General features: G+C 46.2%; 1 protein-coding gene and 1 non-coding gene across 2 annotated transcripts in view; both read right to left on the reverse strand.

Annotated features, from left to right (window-relative positions):
- The window catches only part of LOC124798717 (protein grainyhead), a 217,372-nt gene that overhangs the window by 131,325 nt on the left and 62,889 nt on the right, over positions 1 to 23,158 (reverse strand). The window contains exon 3 of the mRNA XM_047262244.1: positions 10,030 to 10,226. Coding sequence (XP_047118200.1) covers positions 10,030 to 10,226 — 197 coding nt within the window. The remainder of the gene's footprint in view (positions 1 to 10,029; positions 10,227 to 23,158) is intronic.
- On the reverse strand, positions 704 to 787 carry Trnas-gga. Its single transcript is given in 2 exon segments — positions 704 to 738; positions 748 to 787. It is a non-coding gene; the product is annotated as a tRNA-Ser (tRNA).

A 23,158-nucleotide genomic window follows, 5' to 3' on the forward strand; every position in this document is an offset into this window, starting at 1 on the left:
AGTGGAATGCCGCGCACCGGCTAACAGTACCCTCGCTGCTTTCAGATAGCCGCTTACCTGCCCGTATTCGCGCGCTCCCGGCCCTTCATCATTCGAACAATACGTTACCGCCTTGCGACGCTGGATTTCGCAGCGTGCACGAGATAACGGATAACTTACAGAGGCCGGCAACGACTACGTCTTGCCGCAATGCCAGGAGAGCGATAAGGTCTTTTCCTTCAATAAAGGGCTCCACCTCTATCTCACTCGTTTGTTGTGGTTGTCATGGCGTAAGCGTAAAATTCAGGAAACGACACACAGTAATACAGTGGTGTGTAAAACATCAGCACGAAAGCAACTTTCGCATAATGTGGCCAAGGAAACTGGTGCACTTGCCTAATATCGTGTAGCCGGCCCCGGTGGCCGAGCGGTTCTAGGCGCCTCAATCCCGAACCGCGCGACCGCTACGGTCGCAGGTTCGAATCCTCCGTCGGGCATGGATGAGTGTGATGTCCTTGGGTTAGTTAGGTTTAAGTAGTTCTAAGTTCTAGGGGACTGATGACCTCAGATGTTAAGTCCCATAGTGCTCAGATCCATTTGAACAATAATATCGTGTAGGTTCAAATGGCTCTGAGCACTAAGGGACTTAACTTCTCAGGTCATCAGTCCCCTAGAACTCAGAACTACTTAAACCTAACTAACCTAAGGACATCACACTCATCCATGCCCGAGGCAGGATTCGAACCTGCGACCGTAGCGGTCGCGCGGTTCCAGACTATAGCGCCTAGAACCGCTCGGCCACTCAGGCCGGCTTATCGTGTAGGGTCCGCGCGAGCACGCCGAAGTGGCGCAATACGATGTGGCATGAACTCGACTAATGTCTGAAGTAGTGCTGAAGGGAACTGGAACCATGGATCTAGCAGGGCTGTCCATAAATCCGTAAGAGTACGAGCTGGCAGAGATCTCTTCTGAACAGCACGTTGCAAGGCATCCCAGATATGCTCAATAATGTTCATGTCTCGGCAGTCTGGTGGCCAGCGGAAGAGTTTAAACTCGGAAGAGTGTTCCTGGAGCCACTCTGTAACAATTCTGGACTTGCGAGGTGTCGCATTGCCCTGCTGGAATTCCCCAAGTTCGTCAGAACGCACAATGGACTTGAATGGATGCAGGTGATGAGACAGGATGCTTACGTACCTGTCACCTGTCGGGGTCGTATCTAGACGTATCAGGTGTCCCCTATCACTCCAAGTGTAGACGCCCCGCACCACGCCTCCACCAGCTTGAACAGTACCCTGCTGTCAAGCAGGGTCCATGCATTCATGAAGTTGTCTCGATACTTGCACACGTCCATTCGCTCGACACAGTTTGAAACGAGACTGGTTCGAGACAACATGTTCCCAGTCATCAACAGTGCAATGTCGGTGTTGACTGGCCCGGGCGAAGCGTAACGCTTTGTGTAGTGCAGTCGTCAAGGATACACGAGTGGGTCTTCAGCTGCGAAAGCCCATATCGATGATGTTTCATTGAATAATTCTCACGCTGATACTTTTTGATGCCCCAGCATTGAAATCTTTATGAATTTGCGGAAGGGTTGCACTTCTGTCACGTTGAACGATTCTCTTCAGCCGTCGTTGGTCCCGTTCTCGCAGGATCTTTTCCCTGCCGCAGCGATGTCGGATACTTGATGTTTTACCGGATTACTGATGTTCACCGTACATTCGTGAAATGGTCATACGGGAAAATCCCCACTTCATCGCCACCTGTGAGATGCGCCACTTGTTGTCTTATATCTGCATTGCCGACTGCAGAGTCGTATTCTGCGTGTCTTCATATCTCTGTATGTGAATACGCAATCCTATACCACTTTCTTTGGCGCTTCAGTGGAGAAAGAACAGCTACAGTGTAGTATAGAAGATAGCTGAAAGAAATGCTCGGCAACGTCCTCAACACAAGGTCACACTTTAGTGCGAGACGATGGTGCCGAGCGGAGCTTCAATCCCTTAACGCTTAACAATCAGGACAACGAATACGTGGTCGAAAGTGCGAATAAATTTAAAAAATAATATGCGAACTGTGGTGCTTCATCTGTACATTAACCTAAATCTGTCGGACTCCTTAGCTCAGAGTCCAAAGTGTCACGTTGTTATGCGGAGACCTGTGTTCGATCCCCGGTACTACCGAGGATTTTTCCTTGATGGGAGCACTGGAATAGGGTGCACTCAGCCTCGTGATGTGAACAGAGGAGCTACTTGACTGAGAAGTAGGGGCTCTAAGGCCAAGAAAGCAGACAACGGTCGGGAGAGCGGTGTGCTGACCCCACGGCCGTCCATACCGCATCCAGTGACGCAATTGGGAGAGGACGACACGGCGGTCGGTCAGAACCGATTGATATATCAGCGCCACAGCCTAGAAGGAAGGAAGGTGGGGTTTAACGTTCGGTCGACATCGAGGTCTTTAGAGACGGAGCATATGCTCGGATTGTGTCAAAGATGGGGAAGGAATCATCCAGGCATTTGCCTGGAGGGATCTAGGGAAATCACGGAAAACCTAAATCAGGATGGCCGGACTCTGGTTTGAACCGTCGTCCTCCCGAATGCGACTCCAGTGTGCTAACCGCTGTGTCACCTCGCTCGGTCACAGCCCTGAGGTTTGCCTTTTGCGAACCTAAATCTGGATGACTGGATGCGTGTCCAATGCCCTAGCAGCAGAGCCACCGTTTTAGAGATTCGCTGTACCTGCAAAATAACTTCTGCAGTAAGCTCTGAAGCTGGAACCAAGGGAAGTGCAAACTCCGGCCGTACCCGACGCCAGGTAGCTCAGCGGAGACTCTCTTCACACTTGGCGCTGATGAATTCGAGGTGCTGAGAGAGTCACCTGGAGCAATCGGCACGTTTACTTGCTGGCTGCGGCTACCTCGTACTGCCGGCGCGTAATGGCTGCGATATTTTACCGGCGGCGCAGATCGCAAGCAGCCGTGCCGTCCTTTTCTTCGCGCTGGGGTCTGAAATGGCTACCGCGTTTAATCCCCGTCACGAGGCTGAACGTTTAAGGCGCGGAGCTCGGGGAGAATGCGCCGGCGGCCTAGAGGAACCGGCCGGCGAGCTCTTACGCGAGCGACAACCCGAGGTGCGGGAGTACTTACGGCGATTAGCATACAGATGACTGATACCGGCGCGGGCAAAAGCCCGTGGAAAGCGCGTCCGCGTGTGATGCGCAGTCGGCTTCCTAAGAAGCCGCTTCGCAGCGGTGACGCGCCGCGCGTCGCCTGGGAATGCGGGCTGTTCTCGGTGGCTGCTCAAGAGTGCAGAGGAAAGCTGCGGGAGAAACCAGAACGGCAGAACGTTATCGCCTGCGCGGAATGTTGGGCATTTCGGTCCACGAGCTGTTGAAACGACACAAAGACGGAAATGGAAACGGTCCAGCGCCATTGCAAGAGAGTGCAACATCTGTTTGGCGTACAGTTTATTGGAGACTTCAGCACTGCCGTGATTGGAGAAGGTACGGGAAGGAAGCTGTCAAAATTCACGCCTTAAGGAAGTTCTATACAGAAGACTGGAACAGAAAACTGAGGCTGTTTCAGATGACGGTCAGTGTAGCTTTAGGAAAGATAGTCACCAGAAACGCAGAGCTTAATTATGTGGACAAGCCGTAATAAACATTAAGAGGAGGTTTACTATCTCTGGCCCGAAACCAATATGTTTTGAGAATTTTTTTCTCGGGAGGTGTTATAGATATCAATTTCAAATTTGTTCAAAATGTTTACTGATATTTCCTCTACAAACAGGAATTTTTTCGACCGAAAATGTCGAAGAGCAAACGCGGAAGTGCCGTCGGAACGAAACAAAATTTCGATATATACCTCCACGCGCGGTATGTCACAGGGCAGCCGGCCGGTCTGAAATCAAAATTGAGTTGACGTTAGCGAAGTATATAAGATTCTTTAGGGGTTGTATCTCGCTTAAGTTATTTGGACCATAGGAAACAAAATGGCAACCATTTGAAAAAATAGGGTGTTTTTTCATCGATTTTTCGACTTCGTCGGCCAAGTAAAAATATTTATAGTTGATGGATCGGAATAAAACTGGAACAACTCCTAGACAATTTAGTTAGCTTCGTTAGAAACAAAGAATCATGCCAATCGGTTCAGTAGATTTGAAGTTACCATATGGCGCGATAAAAAAGCGTCACCTCGAGAAAAAGGCGTTTGAAGTTTTGGCTACATACAAATGCAATATTATGCAACGTACGTTCAATCTGCTATTCCGGGTCCATAATCTAGTCATTCCTCTTCCAAATAGAGGGCGTTCTGCTCGATCTGGGCCATCCTGCGCTGCTCCACAGCCGCTCGTACGGCCGGTGACAAGCGGTTTTCGGACGCTTGAATCCGGTGGTCGTCCGAATGATTGGCGAACTGTGTCGAATAGAATCCCAGGGTGACGTCCATCGTTGTCATGGACTTCAGAATTGCTGAATACCCTTCGTTGAAGCTGCTCACTGCCAGGAAAGTCGCATCTCCACAGCCTTCGCACCAGAATGCAAATGCTTGGGGGCTAAATTCCAAATACACGCCTTCGAACTTTCATTTGAATTTTGTGTGTTTCCCCACAAGCACCGGTACAATAACTCGTCCTCCGAAAGAAAGAAACTGGTGCGTGAAAAAGGCCGATTTCAGGCAGGTGCATTTTTTATTGTTCAACCGCGAATAACAAACATTTCCGTTTCGAAAAACCGCTTCAGGGGTGGATTCTAAACCCTTTAATGGGTTCAAAAATCCAATTTTTTTTAAAAAAAATCGATTTTTTGAACCAAAAGATACTGAACCTTCCCTTAACAAACTTTGACAGGATTTGTAGACCTAGAAGAATGTTCGACCAACGTAAAATAGTGCAAGGTGTTTGAAATCTTCGGAAAAATAGTTATAAGATACAGGGTAAAACGGAAAATACAGAACCCTAGCGATTCGCGTAATCTACGCACAAAGTATCTACGACTGAGCGATTTTAATGGCGTAGCGATAGTAAGTTACACACGCAGTCAGTATTTATGAATCAGTCTACATATTGGTGGAAACAATATCAAAATCCCCACAGTAGTTCTGAGATTAGACTTCACACTTGGAAATAAAAACGCGGTGGGTGACTTTACATTACATACTAGGTTTTTCAAAATCTTTGCGTCAAATTTCTCTTTTAGTAGAATGAGATTTTCACTCTGCAGCGGAGTGTGCGCTGATATGAAACTTCCTGGCAGATTGAAACTGTGTGTCGGACCGAGACTCGAACTTTGTCTTTCGCGGGCAAGTGCTCTACCAACTGAGCTACCCACGACTCACGCCCCGTCCTCACAGCTTTAATTCCGCCAGTACCTCGTCTCCTACCTCCCAAACTTCACAGAAGCTCTCCTGCGAACCTTGCAGAACTAGCACTCCTGGACGAAAGGATATTGCGGAGACATGGCTGAGCCACAGCCTAGGGGATGTTTCTAGAATGAAATTTTCACTCTACAGCGGAGTGCTAGTTCTGCAAGGAGCTTCTGTGAAGTTTGGAAGGTAGGAGACGATGTACTGGCGGAATTAAAGCTGTAAGGACGGGGCGTGAGTCGTGCTTGGGTAGCTCAGCTAGTTAGCCGGCACGGTAGCTCAGCGTGTTCGGTCAGAGGGTTAGCTGCTCTCTGTAAAAAGGAAACTGAGTTAACTGATCAAGGATGAACTTAAACGGGTGTCTCGCGACGTCCGCCCCAAGCAAATGCAACGAACAAAATGAGATTAAAAAAAAAGTGGTTAAAAAAATTGGCAGAGCACTTGGCCTCGAAAGGCAAAGGTCCCGAGTTCGAGTCTCGGTCCGACAAACAGTTTTAATCTGCCAGGAAGTTTCTCTTTTAGTAGATGCCGACCCTAGGACGACGATATATCACTTGCCGTATTTGCATGCAAATTGCAGCCTTCGTCGCCGATGACCAGTAGTCTGCATGGGTGCTTAAACCAGGTGCCTGCTGCGGAGGCCCATAGGCAGCAACGTTCGCTGAACGGTTGTTGAGGACACACAGTTGGTTGCACGTCTGTTCGTCCATAAATATATCTGCAGCTGTCATTCATCCCTGTCACCTATGGTCCTTAGAGGACCACAGTTGCCTCTGCGCCAGTTTTGGATAGCGCCATTTTGCCATGCACGTTATACTTTGATCATGGCGACACGTGAACAGTTTACAGACCTAGTCGATTTAGAAATGGTCCCACCCTTGGCTGGAAAGCCAACGATCATGCACTTTTGAGCATCAGATAATTCGCACCGTTGCGACAACGACTACACTGTTTTCCACGTCCCCCCAACATGTTTTATATACCTTCGACTGCTACTCCTGCCACTTGCCATTGTCAGCGGTTGTTGTACGTTGACATCGAACATAGGCAGTGGTCGCATTAATTTAACTGGACTGTGTACTTTGAGAGAACAATAGATTGGCGCTTTTTCCATAAAAGCTGTTTTTTATGTGTCTTTTTGCTCTTAGTCCGCCCCGATATCTGAATGGTTAACGCGACGTTCTGTCACGCCAAGGGGCCCGGATTCAATTCTCGGTTGGGGCGGAGATTTTCTCCCCTCAGGGACTGGGTGTTGTGTTGTCTTCATTATCATTTCATCGTCTCCAGTGGAAGGCAACGGGAAATCACCACTGGAATCACTTCCCTTGACGCTCATGCGGTGGACCTCTCTGAAGAGGCTTCCCCCATGACAAGACCTGCCGTACGGCAGAAGACAAAGTTTTTTATGGGGTTCTTTCTCGTAGGAGAGGTGTGTCCCAGAAGAGTGTAATTTCAGCAGGTGAGAGGCACATCGGGGATTTCTCGCTCGGACTTTCCCGCGGCCGTGATATTTAGTGCGGCAAGCAGGAAAACGCGCCGAGCCAAGCTGCGGAGGCTCGGAATATTAATACGGGATACGGCGGCAGCCCACGCCGAGACAGCTAATGAGGCCGGAGAGGAGATTAAGGGCAGCGCGGATCGTGCAGGCTGGGTGCGTTCGCGGCGGAAAGGTCGTCCGTCATGCACGCCCCAGTGACTGCAATCGGCCAGCCGCCCACATTCCGCGGAGAAAGTGGAAATCCGCCGGCGTGTCATGCATGATATTACTTGGCGGTGACAGTACCGCCGCTTACGTAAACCCACCCGTGCTCCATATAGAGAGCGCCGGTGCCGGGCAGTTGGCAAGTGATCGAGTTACAGGGCCGTGTCTTAATTTCGTCAGGCGTGGACAAGCAGGCGGAAGCTGCGGCCCAAAGTAAGAGCGCGTATTGCTGCCGGGTGACGACACCGTTTTTCAGACGTGTGCTGTGCTTATTAGGTGTGCGGCAACGACATCAGCAAGGGAAGTAAGGTAGGGCAATATCTCGCCAATTTCGAGGTGGTTAAGAGCTGTCTACAGTCATGAGATGGTTTTTGTATTGGGCGGGAGGGAGGGTTTGGGGTGGAGAGAGAGAGAGAGAGAGAGAGAGAGAGAGAGAGAGAGAGAGAGAGAGAGAGAGAGAGAGAGAGGGGGGGGGGATGATGTGCTCCTGTCGCCAAGCCAATGATAGACGTGCCACGGGTCAGTGACGTCATGAGCAGGATGGACAGGATGCACGAGTTCAAGACATTTGATCACGACCAGAAACGTGGGACACTCCATCCCAGATGTCGAGTAGCCACTGATCTTTAGACCACGTGGATTCGTTTCAGTGTTGCACCGCGAGGATCTCGATTCGATTAACATCGCCGCCACCAGGAGCCACTTCAGCGGGTAATAATGGCAAGACTCAGCGGAACCAAAAAAATTTCCAGCGCAGCTCTGGATGAGAAATTAGGAACAGCAAAGTTTTATGGACTACTACCATCCAATCTGGAGACTTAGCAGCAGCTAAGATATCAGGTCGTGAAAGCCTCCATTCTACGAGTATAATAACGTGTAAACTGTAGGTGTCGTCGCCAGCTGTCGTGGTTTGTAACAGAAGATAGACGAACCACAGTGCGGCAACATATTCCATAGTTCCGTGCTGAATAATAGCAGCCATGGTCAGCTATCACGGGCTCTCCGTAGTGGTAACACCGGTTCCCGTCAGATCACCGAAGTTAAGCGCTGTCGGGCTGTGCTAGCACTTTGATGGGTGACCATACTTTCGCCAAGCGCTTTTGGCAAGCGGGGTGCACTCGGCCCATATGAGGCACACTGGGGACCTACTCGATTGAGATGGAGTGCCTCCGGTCTCGTAAACCGACAAATGGCTGGGAGAGGGGTCTGCTGACCTCATGCCCCTCCATATCCGCATCCAGTGACGCCTGTGGGCTGAGGATGACACGGCAGCCGGTCGGTACCGTTGGGTCATCATGGCCTCTTCGGGCGGAGTTTAATTCAGTTTTTATGGTCAGCTATACTGCCCACAGAGCACCACCTCACTCTGTGATCCTTGAGCCACTGCTTTAAATATGTAACCATTCTTGTCGGAGCACAGACTGAACAGACAGTAGGGGCGAAAGACTACATCCGTGTCTTACATCCTTTTTAATACGAGCACTTCGTTGTTTGTCGTTCACCCTTATTTTTCCCTCTCGGTTCTTGAACATATTGTATATTACCCATCTATCCCTATAGCTTATCCCTATATTTCTCAGAATTTCAAACACCTTGAACCATTTTACATAGTCGAAAGCTTTTTCATAGCCGACAAATCCTATGAAACCGTCTTGATTTTTCTTTAGTCTTGCTTCCATTATCAGCTGCAACGTCAGAATTGCCTCTCTGGTCCCACTACCTTCCCTAAAGCCAAACTGATCCTCATCTAGCACATCCTCTTTTCAGGGTACTACGAGGTGCATTCAAGTTCTAAGGCCTCCGATTTTTTTTCTCCGGACTGGAAAGAGATAGAAACATGCGCATTGTTTTAAAATGAGGCCGCGTTCATTGTCAATACATCCCAGAGATGGCAGCACCATACGGCAGATGGAATTTTACCGCCAGCGGCGAGAATGAGAACAGTTTTAAATACTTAAAATGGCGACGTTTTCCTTACTTGAACAGCGTGCAATCATTCGTTTTCTGAATTTGCGTGGTGTGAAACCAATTGAAATCCATCGACAGTTGAAGGAGACATGTGGTGATGGAGTTATGGATGTGTCGAAAGTGCGTTCGTGGGTGCGACAGTTTAATGAAGGCAGAACATCGTGTGACAACAAACCGAAACAACCTCGGGCTCGCACAAGCCGGTCTGATGGCATGATCGAGAAAGTGGAGAGAATTGTTTTGGGGGATCGCCAAATGACTGTTGAACAGATCGCCTCTATTGAGGTTCAAGGACTCCTGTAAACGAGATGGAGAGCTTTGGAATCGACACAAACAGATGGGAGGCACGGGCTAGCATGAGACCAGAGTGGCGTGATGATACATCATCTGGAATGTCGAAGCATGATGAAGGCTTGTTAGACAGATTAAGGCAGAAAAAGCTTCGCAATGCTACCACTGCTCCTGCCTCAGTAGCCAGATACAATAGTGACAATTGCGGCAAGAGATGCCGTACTGCCATTGGCTTGACAAGTCATATGAAAAAATGCAACCCATATACACACAGACACTGCAACAATCATCTACCAAGATGTCGTGGCCAATATATCTTCTGTATATCATTCTTGTCAACAACTTGGATTCATGAGTTGTTATACTGAGCGAGGTGGCGCAGTGGTTAGCACACTGGACTCGCATTCGGGAGGACGACGGTTCAATCCCGCGTCCGGCCATCCTGATTTAGGTTTTCCGTGATTTCCCTAAATCCCTCCAGGCAAATGTCGGGATGGTTCCTTTCAAAGGGCATGGGCGACTTCCTTCCACATCCGTCCCTAATCAGATGAGACCGATGACCTCGCTGTCTGGTCTCCTCCCCTCAAAACCAACCAACCACCAACCATGGGTTGTTCAGCTGATTGTGCGATAATACTCGCACTTGTCAGCCCACTGAATTAAGCCAAGTAGCAGTCAGAATTGAGAGAGAGAGAGAGAGAGAGAGAGAGAGAGGCGCTGGGGTACTCACATCTTGGGTATCTGGATCTTGTCGGCGTCGCTCTGGCGGCCGAAGTCGTGCCACGGCCTGGAGCGGGCGCCCGCGCCGCCGCCGGGCTGTCCTGGGGAGGTGGCGGAGCCCGCGCGCTGCGCACCCAGTGACGAAGGGTCAGCCAGCAGCGGGCCCGCCTGGCACAGGTCCGTGTAGTCGAACTGCTGCTGCAACACCCGCATAGGCCTCACCACCCCGCAGCCGGGCACCTGCGGCGTGCTCCACTATACAGGTGCACACTCGCACATTCACTCACTCACTCACTCATTCATTCTAGGCAACCATGCAAGCCATACCAGAAGACGACATAATACCAGTATCTTCAAGATAACACCAAACATATTCCAATATCATGTACAGATTCTCGTACACATACTGCTCTTGTAACAACCACACTAGGCCTCACCACCCTGCAGCCAAAGACCTGCACCGACATTACAAGTACAACTGGCGACCCTGCCAGGATCACAGTGAACAGTAAGAAAAAGAAGAAGAAGAAGAAGAAGAAATCGCTGTCAGTCACTAAATATAGGAATTTAATGAGCAAAGCATAGTCTAGATCACTGTTTTGCTACTGAAGTGGCCAGTTTAGACCAAATCAGGCTGTCTGTAGATCTCAAAACAGAACAAAGAAATCAACAAAACATATACTTATTTAAAGTAATAACTTGAAAGAAATATAAAAGAAGCAGATATCGCAAGGCACTTGAAATATAGAGAAGCTCACATGTATCACCTGCATCATCTGGCATTTGTTGTCAAAATATCAGCAATGTGTTTGCAATTATATCTAAGGATATACCATCTCAATAAAATGGTAACACTAAATTGTAGAGGTACTGACGTGTGTGTCTCTGTTGCAGAGGTACTCTGCTACATCTGTATTTTGTGTGTCTTTTGTGTGTTACTTTAAATAACTTAGATTATTGGTGATAATTGTTTTGCTTTAATTCTTTCCAATTTTGCTGTTGTAACACTCACGCTAGTCCTCACTTCTCCATAGCCAAACACCTGCATCTCCATTACAAGCAAACTTGGCGACCATTCCAGGATCAAAATAAGAAAAAGAAGAAGAAGAAGAAGAAGAAGAAGGAACTGCCAGCAGTCACTAAATATAGGCATTTTGTGAACAAAGCATAGTCTAGCTCCCATTTTTACTACTGAAGTTTTCAGTTTAGACTCAAAATAGAATAAATAAAAAATCGAAACATGAATTACCCATCATGTCTGTCAAAACCTAAATAGAATAAAGAAAAATATCAAAATATGAATCGCTACCTAATATATCCCTTATTTAAAGCAGTACTTGAAATAAATGTAGAAAAGTACATACCTCAGTAGCTGTCACCAGCATCAGCTGGTTCTTATTGTCAGATTGAGAGATCATCAATATGTCCGCAATTATGTCGAAGTATGTACTATCACAATAAAATGGTAATGTTAAATTATATGAGTACTGATCTGTATGACTCAAATTCACAAAACACTTCAGATACTCTGCTACATTTACTTTTCACATATCTTTCATGTATTACTTAAATTACTTGGATTATTGGTGATAATTAATGTTTTGTTTTTATACCTTCCACTTTTAGATGCGGGGACGCCCTAGTTGGGTAATAAGCGGCATTACAATAAAAAATACCTGATCCAAATTGAACTTGTTCACAGAACCGTAAACCAAGATCACTACTTCCTCCTGGAATCACAATGCATTCCTGCTCAAAAAAAAAAAAAAATGTACAGACCAGTGTTTGTCACATCGTCTATGACAAAGTTTTTAGAGACGGAACAAGATGTCGGTTTGGGAAAGGACAGTGAACGAAATAGGCCGCATCTTTTCAGAGTAACATTACATGATTCAGGGACAACAAGGAAAACTTAAATGTCCATGGCAAGATGAGGATTTGAACCACCGTCCTCCTAAACATGGATCTAGTGTGTCATCAATGAGCCATCTCGCTCGGTAGGAGTCACTGTTTATGAATTTTTTTTTACCACAAATTGTGAGCGAAATATTCGTTTTACTAACGGCAAGCTGTGCAGACACCACCAGCATTCCAAACTTGGGCAATCAAGCCCTACTTAGCATCAGTTTCCGTTGGCGAAGATGCGTTATCTCAGTTTGAACGAAACAGCCGAAAGTAAATGCTTGGTGTAATGAAAGAAATCTTACATCACGGTATCCAACGGACAATGAAGTAATCTAATTCTTCCGGATTAAGACTAGACATACTTCACATTACTTACAAATTTCCCTCGCTTGCCAGTTACCGCAGCTAGAGAAAAAAGATATATAGCGTCTTTAAGCGTCCATACCTGCTGTTTAGCGGCGCTGATACCGTGCTTAGCGGTAGAAAAGAAGAACGGAAACAAGAAAGATAGGAGAGGCGAGCAGGTTCTTTTAGCGGAGTGAGTACGTTGAAGGAGATCGTGAACACCTGGAAGTTATCTGCACAGACAATCAGCTAATCAGTTAGACAGTTGACTTGGACTCATTTCGACTTTTATAAATGAAAGAGAAGAAGAAAGCATCCGAACCGCGGAGCACAGGAAAGTAGCTGCCCGACTGACATACACGGCATGGCGTAATCTTCCTGCTCCTTCATTTGCAACGACTGAAAAATGATTTGCTCTTGGGGTGATGAGCACGAAACAAGCGACATAATGAGTGAAACGTTTTCTGACCGCCCATCTGGCGAAAGTAATTACCCCACTTCCATTAAAACTGCGGCATGTGCTTATGTAAAACTTGTCTGTGAGACTAGATAGACAACAAGACATTGGTTGCACCATGTATCGTTGTGATGTTGTCATCTCAGGATCGAACATGATTTATTGCATTAATTAAAAGTGTTGTTTCCTTCACATCTTCGTTGATGGAAAAGTAAGATAAGTTAAGAATTGCAAACGCAAACACTATGTTCAGAAAAAAAAGGAAACTGTTTAGTGCTGGTACAAGTCTGTTTTACAAGGTCGGTGGTGACATGTGTTGAAATGCGAGACGTGTTCTTACGTGGTTTTGTTTACTACGGGTGACTAGACTTTGTAGGGAAATTCTTCTCTAACGAACCGCTGATACTTGGAAAACAGAGATTTATTACGAGCTGACTAAACATCCCTTTTAAATAAGAGATTGTTGCCACTATTTTATGGGTGACGCAATGTCGTAATTTTAGTTAACATATACAGAAAAACAGTCCTTAGCATTCAGACCACTTTGTCGGTAATGTACGGAAAAGTTATAGCTCCTTGGTTTTTACCTTTATTTTACGTCCTATTATTACAATGTAAGAGCTTTGGTAGCCATGTAACGTTATATGGTAGCCTCTCTCTAATCAGGTTGTACAATCTGAGAATGAAATTTCAATACAAAATTCTAGTGGATAGCAAGAAGCTATCTCCATCGCCGAGCGAAGGCAAGCCAAAAAATCTACAGAGGAATTTAAGTTCAACAGCGGACTACTTTGGTGTTTATCTGTACAGTACATGACTACCAGAGCTGTAACGCTTAATGACGTCATAGGGGCTCCATTCTAAGTGGGAGTCGTCACTGAAGACATTTCTTTTTCACGCAATGAGATTTCAGACCGAAGGCGTGCGTGAAGACGCCCCGGACAACAGTGGAATACCAGTCTGAGTGTCGCCTGACATACGGCCTGAGAATCAGGAGCGATGGTCTGAGGTGCCATTTCTTTTATCAGGACGCCTTTGGTTGTCTTCCGCGGCAACCTTACAGCACAGTTGTAAGTCGACGACATTCTGCACGTCGTTTTATTATTGTTCTCCATGTCAAGATATCCTGGGCTTATATTTCAGCAAGATAGTTCCCACCCGCCCAGCTGAGAACGTTTGGAGCATATTCCTACGTGGTGCATAGTTTCTTTCGTCTTGGGGTACACTTACATACACTGAAGAGCCAAAGAAGCTCGTACATCTGCCTAATATCGTGTAGGTCCCCCGCGAGCACGCAGAAGTGCCGCAACACGACGTGGCATCGACTCGACTAATATCTGAAGTAGTGCTGGAGCCAACGGACACCATGAATCCTGCAGGGCTGTCCATAAACCCGTAAGAGTACGAGTGAGTGGAGATCTCTTCAGAACAAGGCGTTGCAAGGCATCCCAGATATGTCAATAATGTTCATGTCTGGGAGTTTGGTAGCCAGCGGAAGAGTTTAAACTCAAAAGAGTGTTCATGTAGAAATTCTGGACATGTGGGTGTCCCATTGTCCTGCTGGAATTGCTCAAGTCCGTCGGAATGCACAATGGACATGAATGGATGTAGGTGATCAGACAGGATGCTTACGTACGTGTCACCTGTCACAGTCGTATCCAGACGTTTCAGGTGTCCCATATCACTCCAACTGCACACGCCTCACAACATTACAAATGGTTCAAATGACTCTGAGCACTATGGTACTTAACATCTGAGTTCATCAGTCCCCTAGAACTTAGAACTACTTAAACCTAACTAACCTAAGGACATCACACACACCCATGCCCGAGGAAGGATTCGAACCTGCGACCGTAGCAGTCGCAGTTCCGGACTGAAGCGCCTAGAACCGCTCGGCCACCGTGGCGGGCTCACCCCATTACAGAGCCTCCACCAGCTTTAACAGTCCACTGCTGACTTGCAGGGTCCACGAATTCATGAGGTTGTCTCCCTGTACACGTCCATCCGCTCGATGCAATTTGAAACGAGACTCGTCCAACCAGGCACTATGTTGCCAGTCATCAACAGTCCAATGTCAGTGTTGACGGGTCCAGTCGAAGCGTTAAGCTTTGAGTCGGGCAGTCATCAAGGGTATACGAGTGGGCGATCGGTTCCGGAAGCCCATATCGATGATATTTCGTTGAATGGTTCGCACACTGATACTTGTTGATGGCCCAGAATTGAAATCTGCAAAAACTTGCGGAAGGGTTACACTTCTGTCACGTTGAACGATTCTCTTCAGTCGTCGTTAGTCCCATTCTTGCAGGATCTTTTTCCGTCCGCAGCGATGTCGGAGATTTGATGTTTTACCGGATTCCTGACATTCACGGTATGCTCGTGAAAAGGTCGTTCAGGAAAATCCCCACTTCATCGCTTCCTCGGATGTGCTGTGGCCCATCGCTCGTACGCCGACTCACGTTCAAACTCACTTAAGTCTTGATAAGCTGCCATTGTAGGAGCAGTAACCGATCTAGCAACTGCGCCAGACCGCAGCGCCGTATTCTGCCTGTTTATGTATCTTTGTATTTGAATATGCGCGGCTACACCAGTTTCTTTGGCGCTTCAGTGTATATACATACATACAGTTTTATAACGTAGTGCTGAACGAACGCTGCCTCCGGAAAATAAGGGATTAGACTCCCTTAAAATTCCGAAGTTGGAGCTATTTCCTCTCTTGTTTTCTCTGAGGGTAAACCAGAGAACAAATCGAGGAGATCGCTCTCGCGCGTTACTGCGAATTAGTCGCGTATTTCCTGCACGACACGGAGCTGTGGCCGGCTGGGCAACGAGGCGGGGAACAGGTGGTCGCGGCGACACGGAAGCCCGACCTCGCGCGTCGCTTGTGCTGTCACACAGCGCAGATGGCGCGTAGCAGCCGCTCCCTTCACGCAGCGCGCACGTGCGCACAATTTTGCGCAACGCCGTTTAGGCGGAATGTGTGAAGACACTCGGGAGATGGAAGACAAGGATCGTAATGGTGGACTCGTCCCTCGCGGACAATTTACGGCGCGTGCCCGTTTGCAGAGGAACTCGCGCATTCGCAACGACGCGTGTCTCAACGAGCAAATGGCCTCCTAGTAGCCCGTTTTATGTCCTACAGGACGTGCCAGTCTTCTAGCATTTGCACGACTGTCGCCGTAATGCAGCAAGTAAACGTGCCGATTTCCTAAATTCTGCAGAGGGCTTGTCGGTTTGCTCAGTGTGTGATTGAATCGTCATGACTACCAGCTTTTGTATGATGCCGTATGTTATGTTTTGATTTTCGTACGAGAGTATCAAAGGCACTGGTAAGGTGAACCGGTTTTCGGGCTACCGACGTGACAGTCAAGTGAAATAATCAGCTATAGAGTTCAGAACTGATATTCGTTTAACGCGTAGCTTCAGTATTCCATTTTCCACCTGCTTATTATACTTCTGTTTGCTACATAACTGTGGACGCCAAAAGGTAGCAAATCTGCGCAGTTCCTGAATGATGACTTTTGTACTTCTGCTTGTAACAAAGCGAGGTGGTATAGGGTATGGATGTTTGATTTTCTCATGCCATCTGTAGCTCACTTTCATGAGATAGCTAGCTGGATGCTCGAACAAATCACTGGCCCATTTCCTTCTCCTTACATATCCTCCTGAGTGGTTTTTCATCTACATCTACATACGAATGCGTATTGCGTTCAGTCATTAATCTGTATTTGCTTATAGGTATCAGCGACCCTGACGTCAACGGCCGATAGCTTTAATGTATCTTGCAACCGTTCTACGCAAGAGATGTTACAAATACTTTGGTCATTCGCCTCCGAACAATGACGTTGTCGATCTTCGTCCATGTCAGACCCCATCTCGTGTTTAATAATTAAATGGTTATCTATCTTACAAAGATTTGTTGTCCTCCTGTGAAATTATGAAGGCAAACTTGAAGTAAACTAAGGAGACTAAGGTGCAACAAGTCAGTGCCCATTCGCCATTAAACAGGTGTTTTTACCATATTTATGCCGACGTATTACCTTACTGAAGCTGCAGTCGTAAGTCACAGTAAACGAGGAAGCTCGCATCGTCAGCTGTCTGTTAATGTTGTAATGGTACTTGAATTATGTAGCCATTACGGCACATCACCTCAACCTCTCGATACCAGCAATATTCTACTGTGTTTCTCTAAAATAGTTAACATATTTCTGTGACAACATTCAGATTTGATTTCATTAATGTAGAGGTACTTCGATACATCAATATGTATATATTGCAATGATATTATTATGTGTATTCTTTCTTTTGTCACTATGATCATTGACGTATTTGTAACTCTGATTTTTGGGCGCTTAAGCAGTTATTAGAGAGTCAAGCTTTGGTCGTCATGTTAAAAAGACGCAAATTGCAGTCAGTTTATGAAATGTGAACTTTAACAGTGAGGAAGATATTTTCAAGTATGTTTTATATTGTGAAGTGATGTTTTGGAACGAGTTACGTGATATTGCAACAAAAGTAATAAAAAAGAAGTGTAACTTAAATTCGGAGTGCTGATTACTTTTTTACATCACCATTGTCCCAACTTGCAAAAGTTTAATCTTCAAGAATGGTTTATGAAATACATCTATAAAACTTTTGAATATCGCAGAATAACAGCTAGGCCTCTTTGCATCCGAGCTTGGAATCATCACTACCTAGATTTTCGACAATTGAGCCATGAGGTGACAACGAGACCAGCGTGGGAAACACGAAAAGATGAGTGCCTAGTTTATCCATTATTTCAAGAAATGACTTTATTAACTGTGCTCTAATGACACCTGCCACACAATATAACTTTGTTGTTGCCCGAAAATGCAATATTTAGCAGCGTGAGCAACACTGCAATCATAATTAATTTTTGACCTTTGTTGTCGTAGGGTTGTTAGAATGTGTAAAAGATGACCTGTGTGTATTCGTCGTTTAAATGCTCAAATGCGTTATCCAGAAGAACCGACAAACGACTCCAGAATTTGCCGAGATACGTCCGGAAAACACGCAAATATTCACACTCTGCCGGCTGTTGTTACCATATGGACAATCGTTGATCTGGCACGCAAATTCGATGCAAAACACCCTGTCCCGAAAGCTAACCGACTACACATTAGGTATCACAGAATGTTTCTGATAAAACACGTCAATAGATGTGTGTCAGTTCCTCCACGCCAGGTAACTGACTAGTGGGTCTTCCCGACTCTTCGTGAAGTTCCGACGCGTATTCTTGACGCCGCCAGCTTCTCCTGCGTAGGTGGCTGTAATGGCAGGTGACGGCACGGCGGGCGAGCACGGCAGCTGCGGCGCAATTTCGCGTGTGCCGAGCCGTGAGTCAGGCGGACACGATGCGCAGATAGTGCGGCCTGTAATATTCGCCGACAACCGCAAATTACGCGTGAATTACGCGCCGTGCCACGCCGTGCAGTCGGCGCGCGTATCCCTAACGGCGCTGGCCTCTGCGGCTGCTCATCCGAACCCAGAACACCGCCAGAAATGCAGACGTGAACTTCACGACTCCTTCCTCGCTAAAGACAGTACCGTAAAAGAGAAGCAGCGCGATCGTCCTATGTGGCACGGTCCTGTGAGCGACCGTTGTTTCATCTTCTCTCAGAGGCGTCACTGGACTACTGTACTGCGGGGACACACAGATCAACATCGCGGCGTACCCGCTCTCGGAAGCGCCGAGGCTCAAGCCTCTGTCCGGGACCCTAGATTTTGGTTTTCCTTAGTTTCCCTAAATCGCTTAAGGCAGATGCCGGAATGGGTCTGTTAACAACACGATAGATTTTCTTTCCTATCCTTCCGCAGACCGAGTTAGTGTTCCGTCTCTGATGCCCTAATCGTCGACAGGAAGTCATCCACCAATATTTCTTCCTTCCTACCGACGGGATATGTGGCCAATATTGCTCGCCTGCCCGTTAATCCCAGATGGCGAAACCGAAGCACTGCGTCGCCTTCGAGCAGCTACTCAGCTAAATAGTAGTACGTTTGAGACGTGGTGCTTTGGAAAGAGCTGCAAATTAGGAGGCTGTTGAAAAGACTGGTAAGGTAAGAAATGTTGTCTTCCGCAGAATCGGCGATGAGAAGAACATGTGGGAAACTCTGACACGACGAAGGGGTAATATGATAGATTACGTGTTAAGACAAAGAATAACTTCACAAGCTGCGACATAGTCGCGAAAAAACAGTGACATGTATATGTAATAAGTTTCTTTTAATTTACGTCTATGGTCACAAACTTTTTGTTAACAGATTACCGATTTCGGTCTTTAATGACCATCATCAGATCTGCAGCAAAAATGGGAAAAACATTAATACACTCGCAAACTGTATACAGCTTAAGAACAATACATGGACCATAATGAAAAGTAGTACTGATAAAATTTACATTTGTGCGGTTTAAATATGAAGAGGCATATCTGTTTCATAACAACAAAGTCCTAATGTACTGCAGCCATAGTGGCATCGTCAAATGTTAAATGCGGAATCAGCACCAGCATCGTCAAATACATATAAATAACATCACATGTACGAGTCATGTTGTCAGTACTACTACTGTTTAAAACAAGCTGCCGTGCAGTAGCCACAAGATGTCTGTGTTGTTAGTTCACCAGATGTCCCTAATGTCGGCATACACTAGTTTTCAATAATTAATTGAAACAGCAAAAATAAAGGGGGATACAATAGTTGAAGTCCATAATAAGCTTATATCGTATAAAAGGCATTACAGTAACTGTAGACAGTTACCAAGTGTATTTATTTTTTTCCGATTTTTTCTGCAGACCTGATGATGGCCATTAAAGACCGAAACCGGTAATCTGTTAACAAAAAGTTTGTGACCATAGACGTAAATTAAAGGAAACTTATTAAAGAACAACTTACTTGGTTCTTGACAGAGCTGTCGAGGTAAAAACTGTAGAGAAAGACAGAGCTTACAATATACCCAACAAATAACTGACAAAGTTGAGTGTAGGTGCTCCGCCGAGATGAAATTACTGGCGCAGGAGACGAATTCATGGCGGGTCGCACAAACCAGTCAGAATGGTGAGCAAAGTCGGGCAATCAGATACGCTACCAGATAATCTTCGTTGGCCGACGGTGTTTATCGTGCTTTCCCAAAATTAATTTTCGCTCTTAAATTCCATTTGTCTTTCTTACAACTGAGCTACCTCTCCGTCCGTCGGGGTAAGTTGTTTGTATTTTAGTATGAACTTACAAGTTTCACTGGCTTGAATGATTAGTATACTGTATACTGTTCGTAACTACTAGGTCTCTGCATACAGAGTACTACGAAACCCTGGCAGCTTAAAACATTTACTGGCTCGAGAGTCGAAACCGGAAACTTTTCTTTTGCGAGCAGTGGTCTTATCCACCAAGTTATCGACACATGACTTATGAGCCGCCCATACAGCTTCAATTAAGTACCTTCATGTTAATCTCCTTACAACAGAATTAATGTAGTGACAAACTGATGCTGTTTTGAGTCATGTCCTGGATGTCCAGTCAGTAACAATACTGCCCGCGAAAGGCAAAGATCCGAATAAATTTTCCTTCATGAATAAAGATCCTTTACATCTCAATATTTAACCTTTCCAGCTTTGTGTTTGGAATACGTATTTCAAAGCGAAAGCTCAATTCTTAGGATATGCGAGACTTATTAGATGGTTTTCATTATGACCTGGCTAAGCAGACGCACCTCAAGCAGATTACGTTGTTATATAAGTAGATGTACATATGGGTAATGGTAAAGAAACAAACTACAGCACTACAAAACACCTAAAAGTTGCGAGAACCTGCATCACTGGTGGTCCATTACATAAATACATACTACAAACTGCATCTACACCTATACGACTACTATGCAATTCACACTTACGGTGTGGCAGAGGGTTCTTCGAACCATCTTCAAACTGTTTCTGTACTGTTCCACTCTCTAATTGCGTGTTGGAAAAATGAACACTTAAATCTTACTATGTGAATTCTGATTTTGCTTATTATGATGATAACTTCTACGTATGGGGATTGGTGACAGTAGAATATTTTTACCTTCAGACGAGAAAACTGCTGATTGCTAACAAACAGAAGTATAAAAAAATTAGGAATAAACTTCTGTTGTGACAAAAAAAAATTAAATTAGTTAATAGTTCTGTTCCATAGATACCAGTAACCCCTCCCCTCAACCCTCGACTAATTAAAGAATCGAACTCGCATGCATAAAACAACTTTCTTAATGATTATGACTTGTTATCTTCTGAGCTATGTGTCGTACAATAATATAATTTTGCAAGTAGATTCAGCGGTATATGTGGATAGCGTCCGCAAAGAGTGTTGTCAATACAGCTAGTAGAAAAGAAATCATTAAAAGGTCATGCCTGTTTTACTGCAAGTCAAGTAACCGATAAACTTTCATTTTGTGGGGAGTATCAGCGAGGAAATTATTTGTAAAGGTAGTCTGAAGTCGTTAAGGGCTCCCATTCTTAAATACTCAATGGATATATTCGTGATAATTTGTGCACTGTGCATTACGCTGCATCAAGACACATACACATTTCCTAACTTGTGCAAAAATTTTAACGCAAGATTATACCTCTTAAGGAGCAGATCGTGACAGCCTGTTCGCTCAGTAATCACATGAAATACTGAAAATAAAGTTGTTGCCCCTGGATGCAGTTAGATAGACAACCGAGTGCAACTTGGTCGAGAGACCGTTTTAGAAGTATAGTTATACAGATGAGACACTGGAGATAGAGAACTGCTCTCAAAACACTTGTTTTCTTTCTGTCTCCGTGTGCCACGTGGAACCATTACTGATTCGTTACAAATGGTGAAAAAATCGGAAGTAACCATTGAATCAGCCTCGTGAAAGGTTTAGGGAAACGACGGAAGATGTACGTCGGGATGCACGGAGGTGGGGTTAAAATGCAGCCTGTTTCGCTGGCAGCTACAATATTTTAACCACTGTGCCACATCGCTGATTTACCAGCGCCGACGAAGCTTGCGGGAGGCGTAAGAATTTAATGGCAGGAGTTGAAGCGACACGCTGTAAATAGTACCAACGAAACTTGTGTTGCGTATATTCCGTGCAATTCGTCTGTTGACAAGACACAGACGTAGCTAATTCCTAACAGCCGGAGATGTGGCAATGTTTCCAATGCATCTTCGCAGTTATGTACATAGTAAATAAATAAACGCTGCGTTATTCTGTACACGAGGAGAATAAATTGCGAAGGGTATGCGGGTGGGAGTCTTACCGTGGCGACGGCTCAGACAATTGCGGCCGGCCGTGCCATAAAAGATTATGGCTCGCGCGATTGATTATTACGGGCTGTGGCGCCGAGGGAGAAACTCGAGAGGGTCGTAAAGCACCGCGGCTCGCGACGCGCCAGTGTTTTGTGTCCCGGTGTAATGGCAGCCTTCCGGCGCGCGGGGAATAAACACGTAGGCCGGCCGCGGTTAGCCGGTTAGCGCCAGCGGCACAATGGCGGGAAAGCGAGAGCTCCGGCTAATTGGGGTGTCGCGACCCGCCACCCGTCGCGGAAGACACCGGCAGCGCATTAGCGTTAGCGGGACCGCTGTGCGGAAGACAGCCGTAACGCACCCTCCCACCGGGCTGGGCAGCTCCTAGCGTGCTACAGCGGAACACAACCAGCAGTTGCAAGTACTGCGCCCAGCCGACGACTGGTAAGTTACGCGACTTTTGATTGATTGATTGATTAAATGAGAGAGTATGGGAACAAACGGCGAGGTTATCCGTCCCGTGAGTCTCCAAAGGGGGTTACATAAGAGTCTGCTAAAAGTGAACGGATTCAGTCAGAGGAGTCAAATTATAAAAGAATGAACATTAAACACGCAGAGCATAAGCATAAAAGGTGAGACCAAATCTAAAAGCTGGAAAGGGGGGTGAGGGGGGGGGGGCGTCATGGGATCACAGACCGTGAAGACTGCAAAGGAGTCCCAATCACAACCAACCCGCCCCTGCTCTACAACGAAAGGAGAACCTTATATCTGGAAATAATCCGTGACTTTTAAGGAGTTATACATCGACATTAAAGAAACTTAATTCTTCGTGTTACCTAGGAACTCCAGGGATTGGACAAAAATATGCAAACACTCCGAGAAGGCCGGCCATAGTGGCCGTGCGGTTCTAGGCGCTGCAGTCTGGAGCCGAGCGATAGCTACGGTCGCAGGTTCGAATCCTGCCTCGGGCATGGATGTATGTGATGTCCTTAGGTTAGTTAGGTTTAATTAGTTCTAAGTTCTAGGCTACTGATGACCTCAGAAGTTAAGTAGCATAGTGCTCAGAGCCATTTGAACCATATGAACCACTGCGAGAAATTCATGCTTGAACATAAATACAGACGCTAGCTAAGTCTGCAGGTTGAGCTGTGGTATTTGACCACCAGCG

Source organism: Schistocerca piceifrons, chromosome 5 (genome assembly GCF_021461385.2).
Source record: "Schistocerca piceifrons isolate TAMUIC-IGC-003096 chromosome 5, iqSchPice1.1, whole genome shotgun sequence".
NCBI lineage: Eukaryota > Metazoa > Arthropoda > Insecta > Orthoptera > Acrididae > Schistocerca > Schistocerca piceifrons.